Genomic DNA, 17,114 nt, shown 5'->3' with positions numbered 1-17,114 from the left:
TTTATCGCATATTGCATTTAGAAACTTGTCGCACAAGCGGTCTTGATCGTTGCATCTCGTCCGTCTATGAACATGTTATGTAGGCAGATATCTCAAAACGGTCCTATCGTTCTAGACATCTGGCCAATTCAAGTCCCTGTGCTGCAAATACAATTTTGAATATACTAAAAACGCGGTACGATGGTCGGGCGAAACACCCGGCAAAAAGAAAACTTTTAGACGACGATTTATCACACGCGCTCAATTAAAATATGAAACTGCTGAAACGGACATCTATATAAACACAATTGCGAAAAAATATTTATGAAACTTTATAAGTCGCGCGTAGCGCGCGTGATTAAAAAAAAGCATCTCACACGCGCGGAAGTGCGTGCAGAGAGGCTAGTATCTATAAAGTATAAACTAATGCAAATAGAATGGTCCTTTTTAAATAATTTTATTTAATAAATAATATAGCCGCTTGGCTATACTCGTTTTAAATATAATATAATTAAAGGGTATCACCGCCCGACTATACTACCGCGTTTTTATTATATAAAAAATAGTATAGCAGCACAGGGACTGAATTGGCCAAATGGTTAAAACACAGGGACTATTTTGACATTTAAGCCTACATAATATGCACATAGGAGGAAGATATGCAACGATCAAGACCACTTGTGCCACTAGTTCCTCTCTAATTGATCTTTCACTTTTTCATTGTCAATCTATACATAAATAACATGAGAGGAGACCAAACTTAAACATATACTTTTAAATTTGTACTAATCAAATTTTAGCATAATTTGGGAACACGTATACTCACCTTCAATTTTGATAATTTATCCTTTGCTATATGCCTACTCCAATTATCAGAAGAAAACTGTACTAAAAATAGTGTCATTTTCAAAAGTCAAGAGACAAAAGGAAAATCCTTTCGTTTCTATATAAGAAGCCACGTTTAACAATAAAATAATTAATAAGAAATTGCTAGAGGATTAAAGGAATAGTTTCAGGATTTGCTACCTTCACATTATGATAAACACAATTTTGGGCCTAAAAAGGCTTTAACAATGTAAAATAGGAGGACTATATGCAATTGTGTGGTAATACAGAATAGAAATTTTTTCTAATTTAAGGTGGTGTTTGGCAGCGCTTAATTTTTTAAAAAAACAGCTTAAATAAAAATTTGGCATGAGTTGGGTGTTTGGTAAACCCAAATAAAAGCGCTTATTTTAAAAACACTCATCAGAAAAAGCAAAAACTCGAAGTCTCGTCACAAATACTATGTCAAAATTATATTATATATATACCAAAAACTTATCCGTAGTCACTGTTCCTAGACTGTTCATAGACTGTAGCTTAGGAATAGTTAAGTGACGTTTGTGCCCCTGCTTGACTGGTTGCTCTCTTAGTTATGTTCACTAATGAACAGTACAATGACATTTTTGCCATGATGACCAACGACATACCCCTTTTTCCCTGTTCGCTTCTCTTTGGAGAAACCAAAGTGCTTTACCTCTCAAACCCGCGTGCCGCGTTCACCGAAGAGAAGTGCGAGAGCGAGAGGCCTCAGAGATCATAGTCGTCTTCTCTAATTCTCAGACATGGGTACTTTCAAGGTAAGCCTGCATAGCTTATTCTCAGATATCTCCCCCATTGCGAATTCATCTCATCTCATCTGCTCTTCGTGGGTTCAGCCATCTTTCCAGCTGCACTTCATCCTTCTTCTCATCGCAGGGTTTAGCTCAAAGGGATTTCTAGGTTTCGTAAAAAAAGGTTGGTTTTAACGTTCTTTTGGTTTTCTAGGTTGGTTTATTCATTTTTCATGTAGAAATTGAGAAGTAAATCAGAAATTGAGTTTGGTTTGTTGTTACAGGGAGGAAGATCTAAGGAAAAAGAACTGGAGTATCAATCTGAGAACCCCCAGTCTGCTCATCAATCTGGTAATTGATGTCTGTCTGGCTGATTTTCTGTTTGCGTGTGGTTATAGATTCCCCCTTTTTTTAATTTTTAATTTTTTATGACTCCAGATCAGAATTATAATTCTAATAGATGTTATAGATTTTCTGTGGCTGAATTTTTTTTTTTTTTCCCTGTTTGTAGCGTCCCCTTTTTGGAGTCTCTCTTTGACCTTGAAGATGCATAAGGTTCTTGGTTACTGTCAATTACTGAGAATCTTGTTATGTCATTTTCACATACAGCTCAGACAGACTAGCTTTCCTATAGCATATACAGCCCTTGATTATAAAAGGGTGGAACCACATTCTCTTGATATAGTATTGCAATTGTATAGCAAGCTGTAAAATTTGTTGTATTACCGTATGTGGAATAGGAAAAAGCACGTCATTTCCTTTAGTTGTTAAATTTTCTGCATTTAGTGAATTTGAGGGTTATAAATGGAAGTGGAGGGAATTGGGTTCAGTTGTGTGAGTGAAATATGCATTTTTGTGTGTTATTTGAGTCCAAGTTTGTACCTTTGTATATATGTGTGTGTTGTTCTGTTTTGATAAATGGGAAGGCAGCTGTGATTGGGTTCCTATTGTTGTTAGATTTTGAAATTTTGACTGGTAAAGGTATTCTCAAGGGAACTGACTTTTTGGACTTTGTTTACTCTGTTTGAAATTGGCTTTCTGAGAGGGAAGATTTGAATAACTGATGAAACAGAGAATATGATTATATGTCAAATATTATATTGTTGTTTTTCAAATAGCATTCGTCTTCTGGCTGCTCCTATCCATATATATAAAATGATAAATAGCATATTTGGATTTTCGTCCTTTTCAAAGTTACTAGGTTTATTTGTAACCAAAAAAAAGTTACTAGGTTTAATTTGTGCTTGCACACAATATATATTTATTCTCCATTTGGCTTAACAAACTTATTAATGGTACTCTCTGCATATTTTCAGGATTGATACTCAATCAAATACAAGGCGATTTCAATCCCTCTTTCGTGTATGAGCCCTCATAAAGATGACATTTATATGCTTTTGTTGAAGAACTTTACGAAATATTCATTACATTTTTGTGTTGATTTTCCCCACATTTTATTTCAGTATCTTCTTGAGGATGCTGCTTTGGAGCCCAAACGGTTGAATAAAATCCCTGTACAGGTCAGGAGTTCATGCTTTTTTTTAACTTTTACAGGGAACTTTTTACTTGATGTGGATAACTGTCATTCTAGCCATGAAATTGATTGAGGAGCCAATATATTTACCATTGGAATTTAAAATTAATTTTAGAATTCTTCATTACTTCTCAGGTCCAGCGAGATCTATTTCTTTTACTTTCAAGGTTTAGACTGCTGTTTATGAAAAGTTTGATGATTTGCAGCATCAATGATTTAGACAATTAAGGCACAGTGATTATCATCTATAGTTTTGACTTTGGTTTTTCCTTTTGTATTCCCTAGAAATTAATTTTAGTGAGAAATCTGGATTTCTATTTCAGAAGGTTTGTTCTAGAAAATACAAAATCAAAATATTATGAAGTGTGCATCGGAGAAGATCCCCTTTTTGCTTTTCCAAAATAGTCTATTATATTAGTCTGATGTTTCATACCCCCCAACTTATCTTTTATAGTTAATGTTCCATTTGTGTTTTGCAGGCCTGAGTTATTGGGTATTATTGTTGGAATTGTTTTCTTGGTCTTGGAAAATCTTATTCCAGTATTTCAACTTCACTGCAGATTCAAATGTAAGTTTGCTCTCTTTCATTGAATACAGGAACATAACTTTATTTCAATTTACAATTTCTGCAATTTATTGTTGCTCAGAGGTGAAACTGTTTGTTTTTGGTGAAACATGAGAATTCCTGTTTGTTTATTATCTATTTGCCTACTTTTTAAATGTAGTTGTTTACATAGTTAAAGGCGTTAGTGAAAAAACTTACATTTTTGTCAAACCCATTAGAGTTTACAAATGAAAGAGAGAGAAAACATTTGATGGCCTAATACTAATTTAATGGCCTTATCAGATGTTTTAGATGTAATGAACAAAACTATAGCCTGTTATTTCTGCCTTTATTATGCTTATATAACCTATAAGTGTTTATAGGTTATTTATGCTTTTACAGCTTACTTCACCATTAGATTAACTTAGCCTATAAATGGCAATACATGTATCAATTTTGACTATAGATGCCTATAGATTATCTCTGCTTCTGTACAACAAGCCTGCTCATTCTTTGATTCTCTTATGAGTATTTGGTTTGATTCTATTAAATTTTGGGTCTTTTGGTTTCATTATGTTATAGGTATTTAATAATTTGTGGCAATGACGGAGATTATACTTTGTTCACCAGATTTCGAGAATGCTTGGCATATTTAAATTGTGGTTTGTGCAATTGATTTTGTGGCCATAATTCTGTAATAATAGTCATTGTCTTTGCCCAAATTTTCCAATTTGTCTACACTAACACCTACCATTTTCCAAAGTTGTAGCAATAGAATCAACACCCCTTGATTTGATTCTATTAAAGCTCGGGTGCTTTGGCCTAATTTTCTTATACCTATTTAATAAATTTTCACAATTGGTCTAAGTTTGTTACCAATTGATTAAATAGAATGAGGTTATACTTTTGTCCATTGGATTAATAGAATGCTTGATGTATTTAAGTTGCTGTTTGTCCTGTTGGATTTTTGAACATAATTCCGTGATAATAGTTATTGCCCTCACTCAAATTTTCCCATTTATCTACACTAACACCTGCCATTTTCCAAATTTGTACCAACAGATTTGAAACCCCTACAAAGAACAAGAAAGAACAGAAGCCACCTTTATAGCAGAGCCAACAAGAGATGGATCCCTTTCCAATAGACATCAAAGCATAATAATCCCCTTCCACCACCCAGTAGCATGTATATAAAGACCGGTCCAAACTCTTTTGAACAATGAGTAGCTCAAAACTGCTGATAGTTTGGTGTTTTGATTGCTGCTTGGTTTATTAAAATATGGTCAATATTTTGACATGACAAGCAGCATATAAAACATGTTATTAGTGTATTTTTGTAACTTGCTAAACAAAGCATGATGCCACTGTTTAGATCTCCATGTTTATATAAATAGTACCATCTCACATTTCACAGTGTTAAAACCCGCAGCATCGTGTGGGCACCTTTGCTAGTGAAAACTAAGAATTGAAAACAATTTTAAGTTCAATTTTGTATACTGAAACTTTGTAACAAAAAAGTGAAAACTAAAAATGAGAGTTATCATTCTTGCAAAAATTTAGGTAATTTGAGCCATAATCTTTGATGAATTAAGGATGTAGGGAATCCACCAAAAAACCAGGGAAAGGTCTTGAATTTTTTGGATAATATGATAAAAATGACGACTAAACTCTCTAAAATAATAAACATAAAAACCCTAGAAAATCTAACTATTAGAAATTTTTCTTAAAAATATAGAATACAACGAACAACTGCTTAATTACGAATAAAATAAACGAAACATAAAAGATTGCTTGGCTTTTCCAACACCGAACACATGGCTTGAGTGTATCCTTTCAACTACCTGCTTCTTAATAATTTTGCACTTGCATCACTCAAGCTGGGACATTCTTGAACAGGGAGGTACTGGAGTTCAATGAGAAGCTTCAATCCTGGTGGCAATATATCTAAATTAGGACAAGCAGGATTTGTTCCTCAAGCCATTCTGGAAAAGTTGCAAAGATATATTGCAGTGACTGTACAAGTAAACAAATCAAAAAAGTTTTGTATCCAAGTCTGCCAATTTATTAAAGAAGAGAGGCCGAGGAGAAGATTTTCTCTTTGAGAACCCAGGTTTTTTTTTTTTTTTTTTTTCTTTCCACCGAAAATTTTCTAATCTAAATTTCAGTTCTTCATCTGGGTTTTATGCTTTACCCTTTAGTCTATTTTGGAAACAAATTATTTAGTGTTCTTAAGACTTAAAACCTGGGCAATGTGTTCATATATGGACAGTAAAATAAAATGACATATAACCTTGCTTTTAAACTAATTGTATATGGCTGCTTTGATGCGTTCTTAACTAATATTGAAAGGTCCATATAACTACCTGTTCTCATCTCGTTTCGTAACTCAGAAACCTATACTTTGTTCACCTCCTCCCATCAAAACAAAAGCATGCGCTAATAACTTTCAGAAAAAGTGTCCTCTACAGAGATTTTATTAACATGATATCAACAGAAAATCAGAGGATTCTCAAAGCAGCTTTGTATGCAAACATATGAAATTCTACAACTAAAGGAATATTAAAATTTTGTGCTCACTCTATCCATCTAAACAAACAATATGAAGGAAAGGAAAAAAAAGGCACACCACAAACACCGGGAGAAAGGAGTTACCATAATGATAATAGCTTGTTGATGACAATGAAACAGAAGTTGCTTATTGATAAGCTGTTTGAACAGAAGAGCTGCCCGATGTGCTTGCTTCACCGGACTGGCTGACCTGAGGTGATCCAATATACTTATGTGGGACATGTGCTATTTTCATCCAATCCTCACCATTTCCTGGTCTACATCTTTGCTCGAGCTCCGGACATTCTTGAATAGAGAGGTGTTGGAGTTTTTTGAGAAACTTTTGACCTGGTGGCAATACTTTTAATTTAGGACAATCAGATATGGTCAAAGATCGAAGCGAAGCAAGATTCCCAAACCATTCTGGCAAAGCTGTTAGATTAGGGCAGCTAATAGTTTCCAAGCAGTGCAGTGTCGGGACATTTTGTAACCCATTTGGCAGAGCATCAAACCAAGGACAGCTCAAGATAGTCAAACTCCGAAGAGAGGAGAGGTGTTGTACACCCTCTGGGAAAGAACCAAGATATGGACAATTCATAATGCTCAAGTGTTCAAGGCATGTGAGATGCTCCAAACTTGATGACAGAGAAATCAGATTACTGCAGCTCTCAATGAACAAAGTCCGAAGGGAACACAAACTTCCAATTCCACCATCTGGCATGGACATAATACTGTGACAACCACTAATCTCTAGTGAGTGCAGAGATTTGAGGTTTTGCAAAGTCTGTGGAAGAGAGGACAGCTGTTCACAACAACGAATGGTTAATGATTTCAGAGAAGTAAGGTTTCCCATCTCTGAAGGAAGTAAATGAAGCTTGGGGCAACACAAGATCTCTAGAGAAGACAGATGAGCTGATGCTAAAAACCCTTCTGGGAGACAGGATAGCTCTGGAATTTTTTCTATAACAAGCACAGAAAGGAGAGTTAAATTTGCTGTGGACATTGATGTTGGATTACAATCCCGCAGCTCCAAATGTTGAAGTGACTGACATAAGGTTATATGTGCTAACTTGGGACAACTTTTGACAGTTAATTTCTTCAATCTAGGGAATGCATTTCCATCATTTGCACTTGACCACTCCTCTAAGTTCGCAAAATCACTGATTGATAGTTCTTCAAGTGATGGAAACCGTATGTCTGCCCCATCACCATAGAACTCTGTACCAATGCATCTCACAGCATCCATTCGATGCAGAGAAACAGTCTTAAGTAGCAGCAAACTTCCAAGGGCAGGAAGATGTTCACAGTTTCTACAATAGGCCAAATGACATGAAACTATATTAGGTAGTGCCCAACGAGGAAATTTGATTCCTGGATACCCATGTATAACTAGAATTTTCAGATTATTGTGTGGCTGCAGGCCTTCAAGAATTTCTTCGGCCACTCTACAATCAGATTCATGCTGTTCTGGACCTATGTTTGATCCTGAGATGTCTAATTTATGTTGGGCTTTATGTAGTTTCGTGAATGAATCGTCCAAACCTTCAAATCCCTGGTATAGTCCCCAGTATAATCCCAACAACTCAAGATTTTCCTTCGTGTTCAATCCAGCATAATGTGCTATGGATGCATTTCTAACTCTCCCCAACTGTATAATATTTAACTTTCCATAAAGATTTAAATGTTGCAGAGCTCTGAGACTCATATCCAAATTGATCTTACTGGCACTTAAGGCATGCACGATCTCCCAGCTAACAACAAATAATGGCAATGTCTGAAGTTGGTGTAACTTTACAATACCAGAACACATCCCGTCCAAACTTTGGCATCCAGTTATATTGAGATGTCTTAGGTCGGTCATGCCTCCTAAGAAAGGCAAGCTCCTAAGATTATGACAACCAAAAAGGTTTAAAGTCTGCAGAGCACAAAGTTTGCTTGTGCTTTCAGGTAACAGATGAATAGGTGTGTAAGAGACGTCAAGAAACCTCAAGCATATCATAATACCCAACGATTCTGGTAAATTGTAAACAGTGCAGCTGCTCAGATCCAGCGAACGCAAGTAAACAAAAGTCGAAAACATTTTTCCAATGGATCTTAATGAGCCGGATTCTCCAATCAATAGGAGAGTTCGTAAATGTTTTTCCTCATATAGAGCTTCTGGAATTGTAATTTCTCCATACGTATAAACCACAGAGGAATGACGAATTTGTGCTGGTCCATTTGGTGGGGCACCCTGTTCAAGTATCACATATTCCTTTCCTGCAACATATCGTGCAAGATCATGAATGACATCATTCATTTTGTATCCAGTTATACTGACACCCTCACATAACTCTACTTCTTGAAAGAAAGACATCCACAACAAATCAGCAAAGTAGTCTTCACCGATGTCTTCTGGTCGCTTGCTTCCTCCTTGTAGAATTAATCCTTCTGCCATCCATAGATAAATTAACTTCTGCTTCTTGAATTCATAATTTCTCGGAAAGATTGAGCAGAATGCAAAGCACTGTTTAAGATGTGATGGGAGATGAATATAACTCAACATCAGGGCGGGTAAAACTTTATTTTGGCATGCATCTAGTTTCCAGAGATCACTATTTTGCATAAACAACCACTGCTGCTTCTCTCTTTTAAAGCGCATTAAACTTCCCAAACTTTTTACTGCTAATGGCACACCTCCACATTTTTTAACTATTTGCTTTCCAATTGACAAAAGCCAGGGATACTTCTCTTCTTCAGTTCGCCCAAAAGCCCGTTGCTTGAACAAGGCCCAGCAATCATCCTCTGCTAAACCCTTCAAATAAAATGGGGAATTTGGGGAGTCTGTCATGACTGCTGTTTTTGTATTGCGGGTGGTGACAATGATTTTGCATCCATCAACACCCCCTCTGAACAAAGGTCGTAGTTTGTCCCAATCATCCTGGTTTTCAGTCCAAATATCATCTAACACAATGAGATATCTTTTATTGTGCAACAAATTCCAAATCCGAGACTGAAGTAGGTCAATCTCAGACAACTTGCATTCATCCTTAGTTGCAGACTCAATAATTGCTTTCATGATCTTCTTAACATTGAAATCATCAGAGACAAAAATCCACATCCTAACATCAAAGTGGTGGATTACCCTTTCATCATTATATCCCAATTGAGCAAGAGTGGTCTTACCAATTCCTCCAATACCAAATATTGAAATACATGTTGCATATCCTTCCTGGCAAGCTTCAGAAAATATTAACAGTTTGACCAACTTCTCTTTGTCATCTTCTCTTCCATATATCTCTGACTCGATGACAAAAGAACTAGTCTCTCTTATGGTAGTTTGACCATCTTCCATACTAGGCGCTTTAAAATTAAACTCACTGAGCCCCTCATTTATAGTTGCTTCTAAAGCCCGGAGCACTGCACCAGTTTGGGTAGCATGCATAAGGTCTCCAAGTTGAAAATGATTCTTAACTGGTGGTATCCCTATCATGTCGTCATAATCGCTCCCATTTCTCATTCTTTTTGCAGTCAAGTAGTGCAGGTAGTCCTCAGCATCATAAGCTGCATTCTTGAGCTTTGACAACCAAAGTCTGACAGCTCTGCTGGTGAATTGTTGATCTTCTGCATCTTCAAGAGTAGCTTGAGCCCTCTCCACGGCATGTTGTAGACCCCGGAAGTTGTCGTCAAAACCCAAGAAATCAGCAGCCTTTTGTAGGACTGGGGATGCCAGTCTGTCAAAGATCACTTGCAAAGCAGGGGATAAAACTATGTTTGCTGCTTCCATTTCTTGCAGCAACAAAATACCAATTCAGCTAAAACAAGGCTGACAACAGTGAGATCAGAACTGTTGGAGTTGGTCTGAAATATAAGTGGTAGTTCAATTTGGTTGTTCAACACATGAAGCCTAGACTTTAGATAAGCCGGGAAAGTTGACTTCATGTCAACACTTTTCAGCTTTGGGTTTGTAAAACTAGTAATTTACATGCTATAATTACACGGATATACCCTTGTGTTTAGTGTTTTTATCAAAATGAACCCCACTTCATGATGAACAAAATTAAGCACATTAAAAAATTAAGCAACAAAATTAAGCACATTAAAAAATAATAATAATAATCATCCTCAGGAATATATCCCGACCCGACATCCAAAATTGATAAGCTCTTTAAGCCAAAAAAAAATATTATTGATTTTTGGGAGATTATAAAAAATAAAAAATTACCCCCATCGTCCTCTTCCTCCGAGAAGAAGCATGGCAGCATCGGTATGGTTGTACCACCGAGATGCATTCACTTATCTGAAATTTTAAATTCAAATGAAATTTGAAATTTGAAATTTATCTGAAATTTGAATTTCGAAATGTATCTGAAATTTGACATTTTGAATTTATCTGAAATTTGAATTTTGAATGTATCTGAAATTTGAAATCGAAAATCTTATTTGATATGAATAGTATTGACACGTAGGAACCTAAAAGTCTTATCCGAAAATATTATCCAAATTAATTATTTAAGTAAACAAAGTTGTGAAAAAAATAAAAAAAAGAATAGTATTTGTCATGGTAAGCCTAAACTGCTGAAAACACATTTTACTGAGAGGGGCTAGGGCAGCCACTATTTACGTGAATAGTAGCTGCTCTAGGGCTCCCCTTGCCATGACAAGGAGTTAACTGATGGAAATACTCTTAAACCGATCATGGAGGCTCTGAAAGAGCCGAATGTACGGTGAGGGGTCATCCTTTTTAAGCCATTGCAAGTAACAAAGTACTGATCCAGTTCCCTGAGGCCACTGGCCGAGTTTTTTCTGCAACCCATATGAAGAAAAGTAAAAAATAATAATTAAAAAAAAAAAGGTTTTTCATCCATGGACGAGTAACTAATTGAAGCTGTAAAAACAGAAACTTGACTTTAAACCCACATTTTGGCACACATGCATTGAAGGAGCTTCCTGCCCAGTTAACTTTTAATGGCTAACCATATGACACACGGGGAACATAATGGTAATGGTGATGTGACGAACATGTAAAATTAGCCCATCAAAGAAAAATGAGACTTCTGCACAAGACCCCATCAAAGAACCAACCTTGAAACTCAGGATACAACATACAATTAGAAAGGGGGGAACAAAAGGAAAAAGAAACAAAAACTTTCTTATATTTCTTGCATTGACAGAAAATATAAAAATAGAATAAAAAATTATACAAGACTGTGGTATGATGAAAAGAATTAGCACCCCCTGCTACTTTTCTTGAAACAAATTTTAGCAGACCAGTTTTTGACACCTTCAACGAATTGTGTGTTTCTGTCAGATGACAAGTATTGACTAGGAAACCCCCAAACACCTTCATCAGTGACAAGGAAAAACCAAGCACCTTCGTCTTTTTTGAAAAAAATTGTCTGATTCTTCCCCATTTTCTCAGTGGCATTTAGTTCGTTCCTACTATTTTGTCCTTTTATTTTTTCTTGGGAGCTGATTTTCTCACTCCTATTTTGTCCATTTACACTTTATTTGTGGAAATTATATGTTCTCACTCTTCTTTTGTCCATTTACACTCCCTTTTTTGTTATAATAAAAAGTATTAAAAAAACAAAAAGGAGTGTAAGTGGACAAAAGGTGAGTGGAACCCAAAATCTGTCCTTGTTCTTGGCTGGAGCCTTAGAGCACCCCATGTTTGACTAGGAAAGCAAAGAATAATCACTACTTGGGGACCTAAAGCCACAAAGAAAGAAAGTTTGATCCGCTGGTTTCTCCTGTCTCAGTACCATCAAGCTAGGAGAAGAAGCATAGCAAAATAAAACAATTTTGCTGGACATTTTATTAACTGAAAATTTAAAAATTACTGTTACATTTGTAATTCCACTAAGCTTTTCAATGGATTAGAACACTGACAGTACTTAATCTTGACGATGAGGGCAAGGTGTACTAGGAATTACCTGAAAGAGGCAGAGGCAGGCCAACTGGGCAAGCAAATGGCAATGGTCTTTGGTTGCGGTGAATTATGGCTTGAGCTAGCAGCAACCAAAGTCAATGCTATTCTTCCTTGTTCAAGTTTGTCTTTGTGATTCAATGAAAAGAAAACTGTCGTATTGGTTGATACTTTAAATTTGCCCGTTAACCTCTTGTTTAGAAAATTCAGCATTTGAACTATTTTTAAAAGTCAATTTCCGCCCTGCTGTTAGATTTCATCACATTCCATCAAAGGCTAAAGCCAAACAAGCAACAAACTAACCACAGATAAATATGGACCTAAACGAACCCACCTTAGATTTTCAAGCAACAAAGATCCAACGAATTGTTCCAAAACATATAAAACTCACATTCCGAAGCAGAAACTATTCAAAATTTGCATTTGATGAGGGCATAAAGCACTAAGATTTTCAGTTTTATGACAACTTTCTTTCATGAATTCAGTAATTTGAAAGTCCATGTGACATCTTTTGGTGACTCTGCTGTTGCATTGCAAATTTGCATTGGCAACTATCAAGCAAAAATCTACAACAATGCAATATGACTAAACATTATTTAAAACAAAAATAAACAGAATCAAAAATCAAAAAGACAAGTAACATGGAAATTTTATTAATGTTGATATCCATACAATACAAACTCAGAGGATTTTCAAAACAGCCCTGTACATAATCCAGTATAAAGATAAAAATAAAAAAGCACACCACAACAGTGACAACACCAGGAGGAATGATCTACCATAACGATATATAATAGATTATTAATGACAAGGAAATAGAAGTGTCTTACTGAGAAGATGCTTGGATAGAAGAGCTGCCAGACGTGCTTGCATCTCCAGACTGCCTGACCTGAGGCGATCCAATGTACTTATGCGGGACATGGGCTATTTTCGACCAATCCTCACCACTACCGCATCTACATCTTTCCTCAAGCTCAGGACATTCTTGAATAGAGAGGTGCTGGAGTTTAGTGAGCAGCTTGAAACCCGGTGACAGCATTTTTAAATTAGGACAATCATATATGGTCAAAGATCTAAGAGAATCAAGATCCTCAAACCATTCTGGCAAAGCTGTTAAATTGGGGCAGCTACTAATTTCCAAGCAGTGCAGGGTCTTTACATTTTCCAACCCTTCTGGCAGAGAATCAAACCAAGGACAGCTCAGAACAATCAAACTTCGAAGGGAGGAGAGGTGTTGCACACCGGCTGGAAAAGAACCAAGTTTTGGACAGTACATGATAGTCAAGTGCTCAAGCAATGTGAGATGTTCCAAACTAGACGACAGAGAAGTTAGTTTACTGCAGTTTTCAATGGACAAAGTTCGAAGCGAAGCCAAACCTGCAATTCCACAATTTGGCAGGGATGTTAGACTGTGACAGTCACTAATCTCCATTGACTCCAGAGCTTTAAGGTTCTGCAAACTTTGTGGCAGAGAGGACAGCTCTCCACACCAACGAATGGTCAATGATTTCAGAGAACTAAGGTTTTGCATATGCAAGGGCATTGAATGAAGCTTGGGGCAAGACAAAATCTTCAAGGAAGACAGACTAGCTGATGCAAAGAGCCCTTCTGGGAGAGACACTAATTCTGGAATTTTGTCAAGAATAAGCACAGATAGCAAACTTAAATCTGCCATGGGCATCATCCCAGTATTACAATCTCGCAGCTCCAAATGTTGAAGGGACTGAGGTAGCGGTATATGTGCTAACTTCGGGCAACTCTTTACAGTTAATTTCTTCAGTCTACGGAATGCATTTCCATCATTTGCACTTGACCACTCTTCCAAGTTTGCAAAATCACTTATTGATAGTTCTTCGAGTGATGGAAACCATATGTCAGTACCGTCACCATAGAACTCTGTACCAATTCTCTTAACGCCATGCATTCCATGCAAAGAAAGCGTCTTAAGTAGCGGAAGTTCCCCAAGGGCTGGAAGATGTTTACAACTTCTACAGTTGGTGAAATCAGCGGCAATAAGATTTGGGAGAGCCCAATCAGGAAATTCGGTTCCTGGATATCCATTTATAACTAGCTTTTTCAGATTTTTGCTTGGTTGCAGGCTTTCAATAACCTGTTCAGGTTGCGGCGCTATATGTAATCTTGAGACACCTACTTCGGGTGGGGCATTAGGTGGTTTGGCAAATGAATCTTTAAATCCCAGAAAAAAACCCCAGTATAATCCCAATGACTCAAGATTTATCTTCATATGCAGTTCTGCCAATTCCGCTGAAGAAGCAACTTCAATATTCTCCAAGCCAGTAATATTCAACTCCCCATGAAGATTTAAATATTGCAGCTGAATATTCCTTTCCTTATTCGCCACAACAAAAAGTGGCAATGTCTGAAGTTGAACTAACAATCCAATTGTAGAAGGCATACCAGTCAAACGCACACATCCACTTAAGTTCAGATGTCTTAGGTTTAATCCCAAAGAAGGCAAAATCTCAAGATTATGGCAACCAAGTAGGTTTAAGGTCTGCAAAAAAAAGAGATACTTCATGCCTTCAGGTAACTGGGAGATAAGCGTGTAAGACAAGTCAAGATACCTCAAACACATGAAGCCACTCAAGGATTTAGGCAAATCAACAAGATCACAGTTGTTGAGATCTAGCACACGCAAGTATTCAAAACTTGAATAAATTTTATCTATGTTTAAGAAGCCGGAATCTCCGATCAATAAGAGAGTTCGCAAATGTTTTGCTTCATATAGAGTTTCTGGAATTGTAATTGCACCGTATGTATAAACAACAGATGCGTGGCGAATCTCTGCTGGTGACCAATTTTGTGGCCGACCTTGTTCAAGTACCACATATTCTTTTCCTGCAACATATCGTGCAAAATCATGAATGATCTCATTCATCTTGTATCCAATTGTTTCTCCACCTTCGTGTAGCTGTACTTCTTGCAAGAAAGATATCCACAACAATTCGGAAAAGTATTCGTCACCAATGTCTTCAGGTCGCTTGCTTCCCTCTTTTGGAATGAAGCCTTCTGCCATCCATAGATGAATTAACTTGTGCTTATTGAACTCATATTTTTTGGGAAATAGTGAGCAGAATGCAAAGCATTGTCTAAGATGTGGTGATAGACTCAACATCAGGGCAGGGAAAACTTTATGTTGGCTTTCATCTAATTCCCAGAGTTCACAATCTCGCATAAATAACCACTGTTTTTCTTCTCTTTTCAAGCGCATTGAGCTTCCCAATCTTTTTGCAGCTAATGGCACACCTCCAATTTTTTTGATAATCTCCTTCCCAATCCGTGTAAGATTTGGATACTTCTCTTCTTCTCCTCGTCCAAATGCCCGGTGCTTGAACAAAGACCAGCAATCATGATCCTTCAAACCATTTAAATAAAATGGTGAATTCGGGAAGTCCATCATGAATGGAATTTTTTGACTGCGGGTAGTGACAATGATTTTGCATCCATCAAGACCCCCTGTAAACAAAGGTATTAGATTGTCCCAATCATCCTGGTCTTCAGTCCAAACATCATCTAACACAATCAGGTATCTTTTCTTCTGTAGCAATTTTGAAAGCCGAGACTGAAGTAGTTCAATCTCCGACAACTTGCATTCATCCTCTGTTGCACACTCAATGGCTGTCTTCATAATCGTCTTGACATTGAAATCCTCAGAAACAAAAATCCATATTCTAGAGTCGAAATGTTGGAGTACCCTCTCATCATTATATGCCAATTGAGCAAGAGTTGTCTTTCCAATTCCTCCAATACCAATTACTGGTATACAAGTTGCATATTCATCCTGGGATGTTTCCGAAGATAGTAACAGTTTGACTAACTTCTCTTTCTCATCATCTCTTCCATATATCTTTGAGTCGACGACGCAAGAGCCAGTCTCCCTCTTGTTAGTGAAGAATTTGAGTCGTCTACGCAAGAGCCAGTCTTGCTCTAAGCTAGGCTCTCTAAAATTAAATGTCGAGAGTCCCTCATTTATCTTCTTTTCTAATCTGTGGAGTGTTTCAGCTACAGAGGCTGTTGTAATTGGAAAACCAAAAATTGCACCTGGTTTTTTAAAGCGGATGACGGTTTGGGAAGCGATAAACAAGTCCAGAATGTCCTCAGCATCAGAAGCAGCATTCTTGAGGTTTGACAACCAAAGCCTAACAGATTTGTTGGTTAATTGTTGCTCCTCTGCATCTTGAAGAATAACTTGAGTCCTCATCAAGGCATCTCGTAGGCTGTCGCGGTTGTCCTCGACACCCCAGATATCAGCAACCTTTTCTAAGGCTGGGCATGCCAATCTGTCAAAGATCACTTGCAAAGCAGGGGATAAAATTATGCCTGCTGCTTCCATTTATAGCAGCAACAACAGCAAAACAAAACAAGCCTGAGATGATGAGAATATTGTATATGGATCTGGAAATGGAATGGATCTGAAAAGAATTACAATTTGGATTATGAAAATAGTTGGCTTTAAAGGGACTTTCAAAAGCCAGCAAATGATAGAATTGTTGGAGTTGGTTGGCTGATCCCTAGACTTTAGAGAAGCCGGGAAGGTGGACTTCATGTCAACACACAGAACTTGACTTTAAACCCACATTTTGGCATACATGTTTACCAACTTAGTCAAAACGTATTAACTGAGCTTGCTACCCAGTCGAATAGAATCGATATCAATACAGGATCGAAGTAAATTCATACAATTATGATATGGGTGGGTTTATACACTTAAAACAGAGGATTTGGTTGCAACCATGAAATGGGTTTGTTGTGATTTTCGGAGATTTGTTTGTGGGAGGGCTCTGCAGCTGCCATGGCTTCCGGTGGGGGCAATTTCTGGTCGTGCAGAAAGTAATTTTTCCATATTAAATTGCTTTTCTTTGTTAGTAATTATTAAATCTACTTGGCAAAAATAAAATGTTTTAACTTTTACTGGCTCCATATGACACATTGCTAACATAGTGATGATGGTTATATGACGAACATGATAAGAGAGCTTAGAACTGA

General features: G+C 37.0%; 2 protein-coding genes and 1 long non-coding RNA gene across 9 annotated transcripts in view; 1 reads left to right on the top strand and 2 right to left on the bottom strand.

The window, feature by feature from the left end:
- The window catches only part of LOC109950644, an 8,297-nt gene extending 1,822 nt beyond the window's left edge, over positions 1-6,475 (top strand). The window contains exons 2-9 of one of the 6 annotated variants that reach the window (XR_002272897.1): positions 1,395-1,601; positions 1,680-1,758; positions 1,859-1,925; positions 2,891-2,936; positions 3,038-3,094; positions 3,588-3,676; positions 5,549-5,762; positions 6,371-6,475. This is a non-coding gene — a long non-coding RNA (uncharacterized LOC109950644). Of the gene's footprint in view, positions 1-1,394; positions 1,602-1,679; positions 1,759-1,858; positions 1,926-2,085; positions 2,130-2,890; positions 2,937-3,037; positions 3,095-3,587; positions 3,677-4,234; positions 4,517-4,714; positions 5,136-5,548; positions 5,763-6,370 lie in introns of those variants that run through there. The other 5 variants (XR_002272899.1, XR_002272894.1, XR_002272895.1 and 2 more) reach the window with 5 other exon arrangements.
- On the bottom strand, positions 5,249-10,509 carry LOC18766903 (disease resistance protein RGA2). Of its 2 annotated transcripts, none has more exons than XM_020570305.1 (2): positions 6,305-10,509; positions 5,249-5,581 (listed from the first exon to the last, which is right to left on the bottom strand). In XM_020570305.1, exon 1 carries the CDS (start codon positions 9,963-9,965, stop codon positions 6,348-6,350), a length of 3,618 nt encoding a protein of 1,205 aa, XP_020425894.1. In that variant the 5' UTR covers positions 9,966-10,509; the 3' UTR covers positions 5,249-5,581; positions 6,305-6,347. The 2 variants fall into 2 exon arrangements, with proteins under 2 accessions (XP_020425894.1, XP_020425893.1); XM_020570304.1 differs by lacking the exon at positions 5,249-5,581 and adding an exon at positions 5,699-6,114.
- On the bottom strand, positions 12,732-17,028 carry LOC18767022 (disease resistance protein RGA2). Its single transcript, XM_020570076.1, has one exon. The coding sequence runs from the start codon at positions 16,459-16,461 to the stop codon at positions 12,934-12,936; it is 3,528 nt and encodes a 1,175-aa protein (XP_020425665.1). The 5' UTR covers positions 16,462-17,028; the 3' UTR covers positions 12,732-12,933.

Source organism: Prunus persica, chromosome G8 (genome assembly GCF_000346465.2).
Source record: "Prunus persica cultivar Lovell chromosome G8, Prunus_persica_NCBIv2, whole genome shotgun sequence".
Classification (NCBI taxonomy): Eukaryota; Viridiplantae; Streptophyta; class Magnoliopsida; order Rosales; family Rosaceae; genus Prunus; species Prunus persica.
Note: the sequence above shows the minus strand (reverse complement) of the source record. Positions and strands in the feature narration are given on the sequence as shown.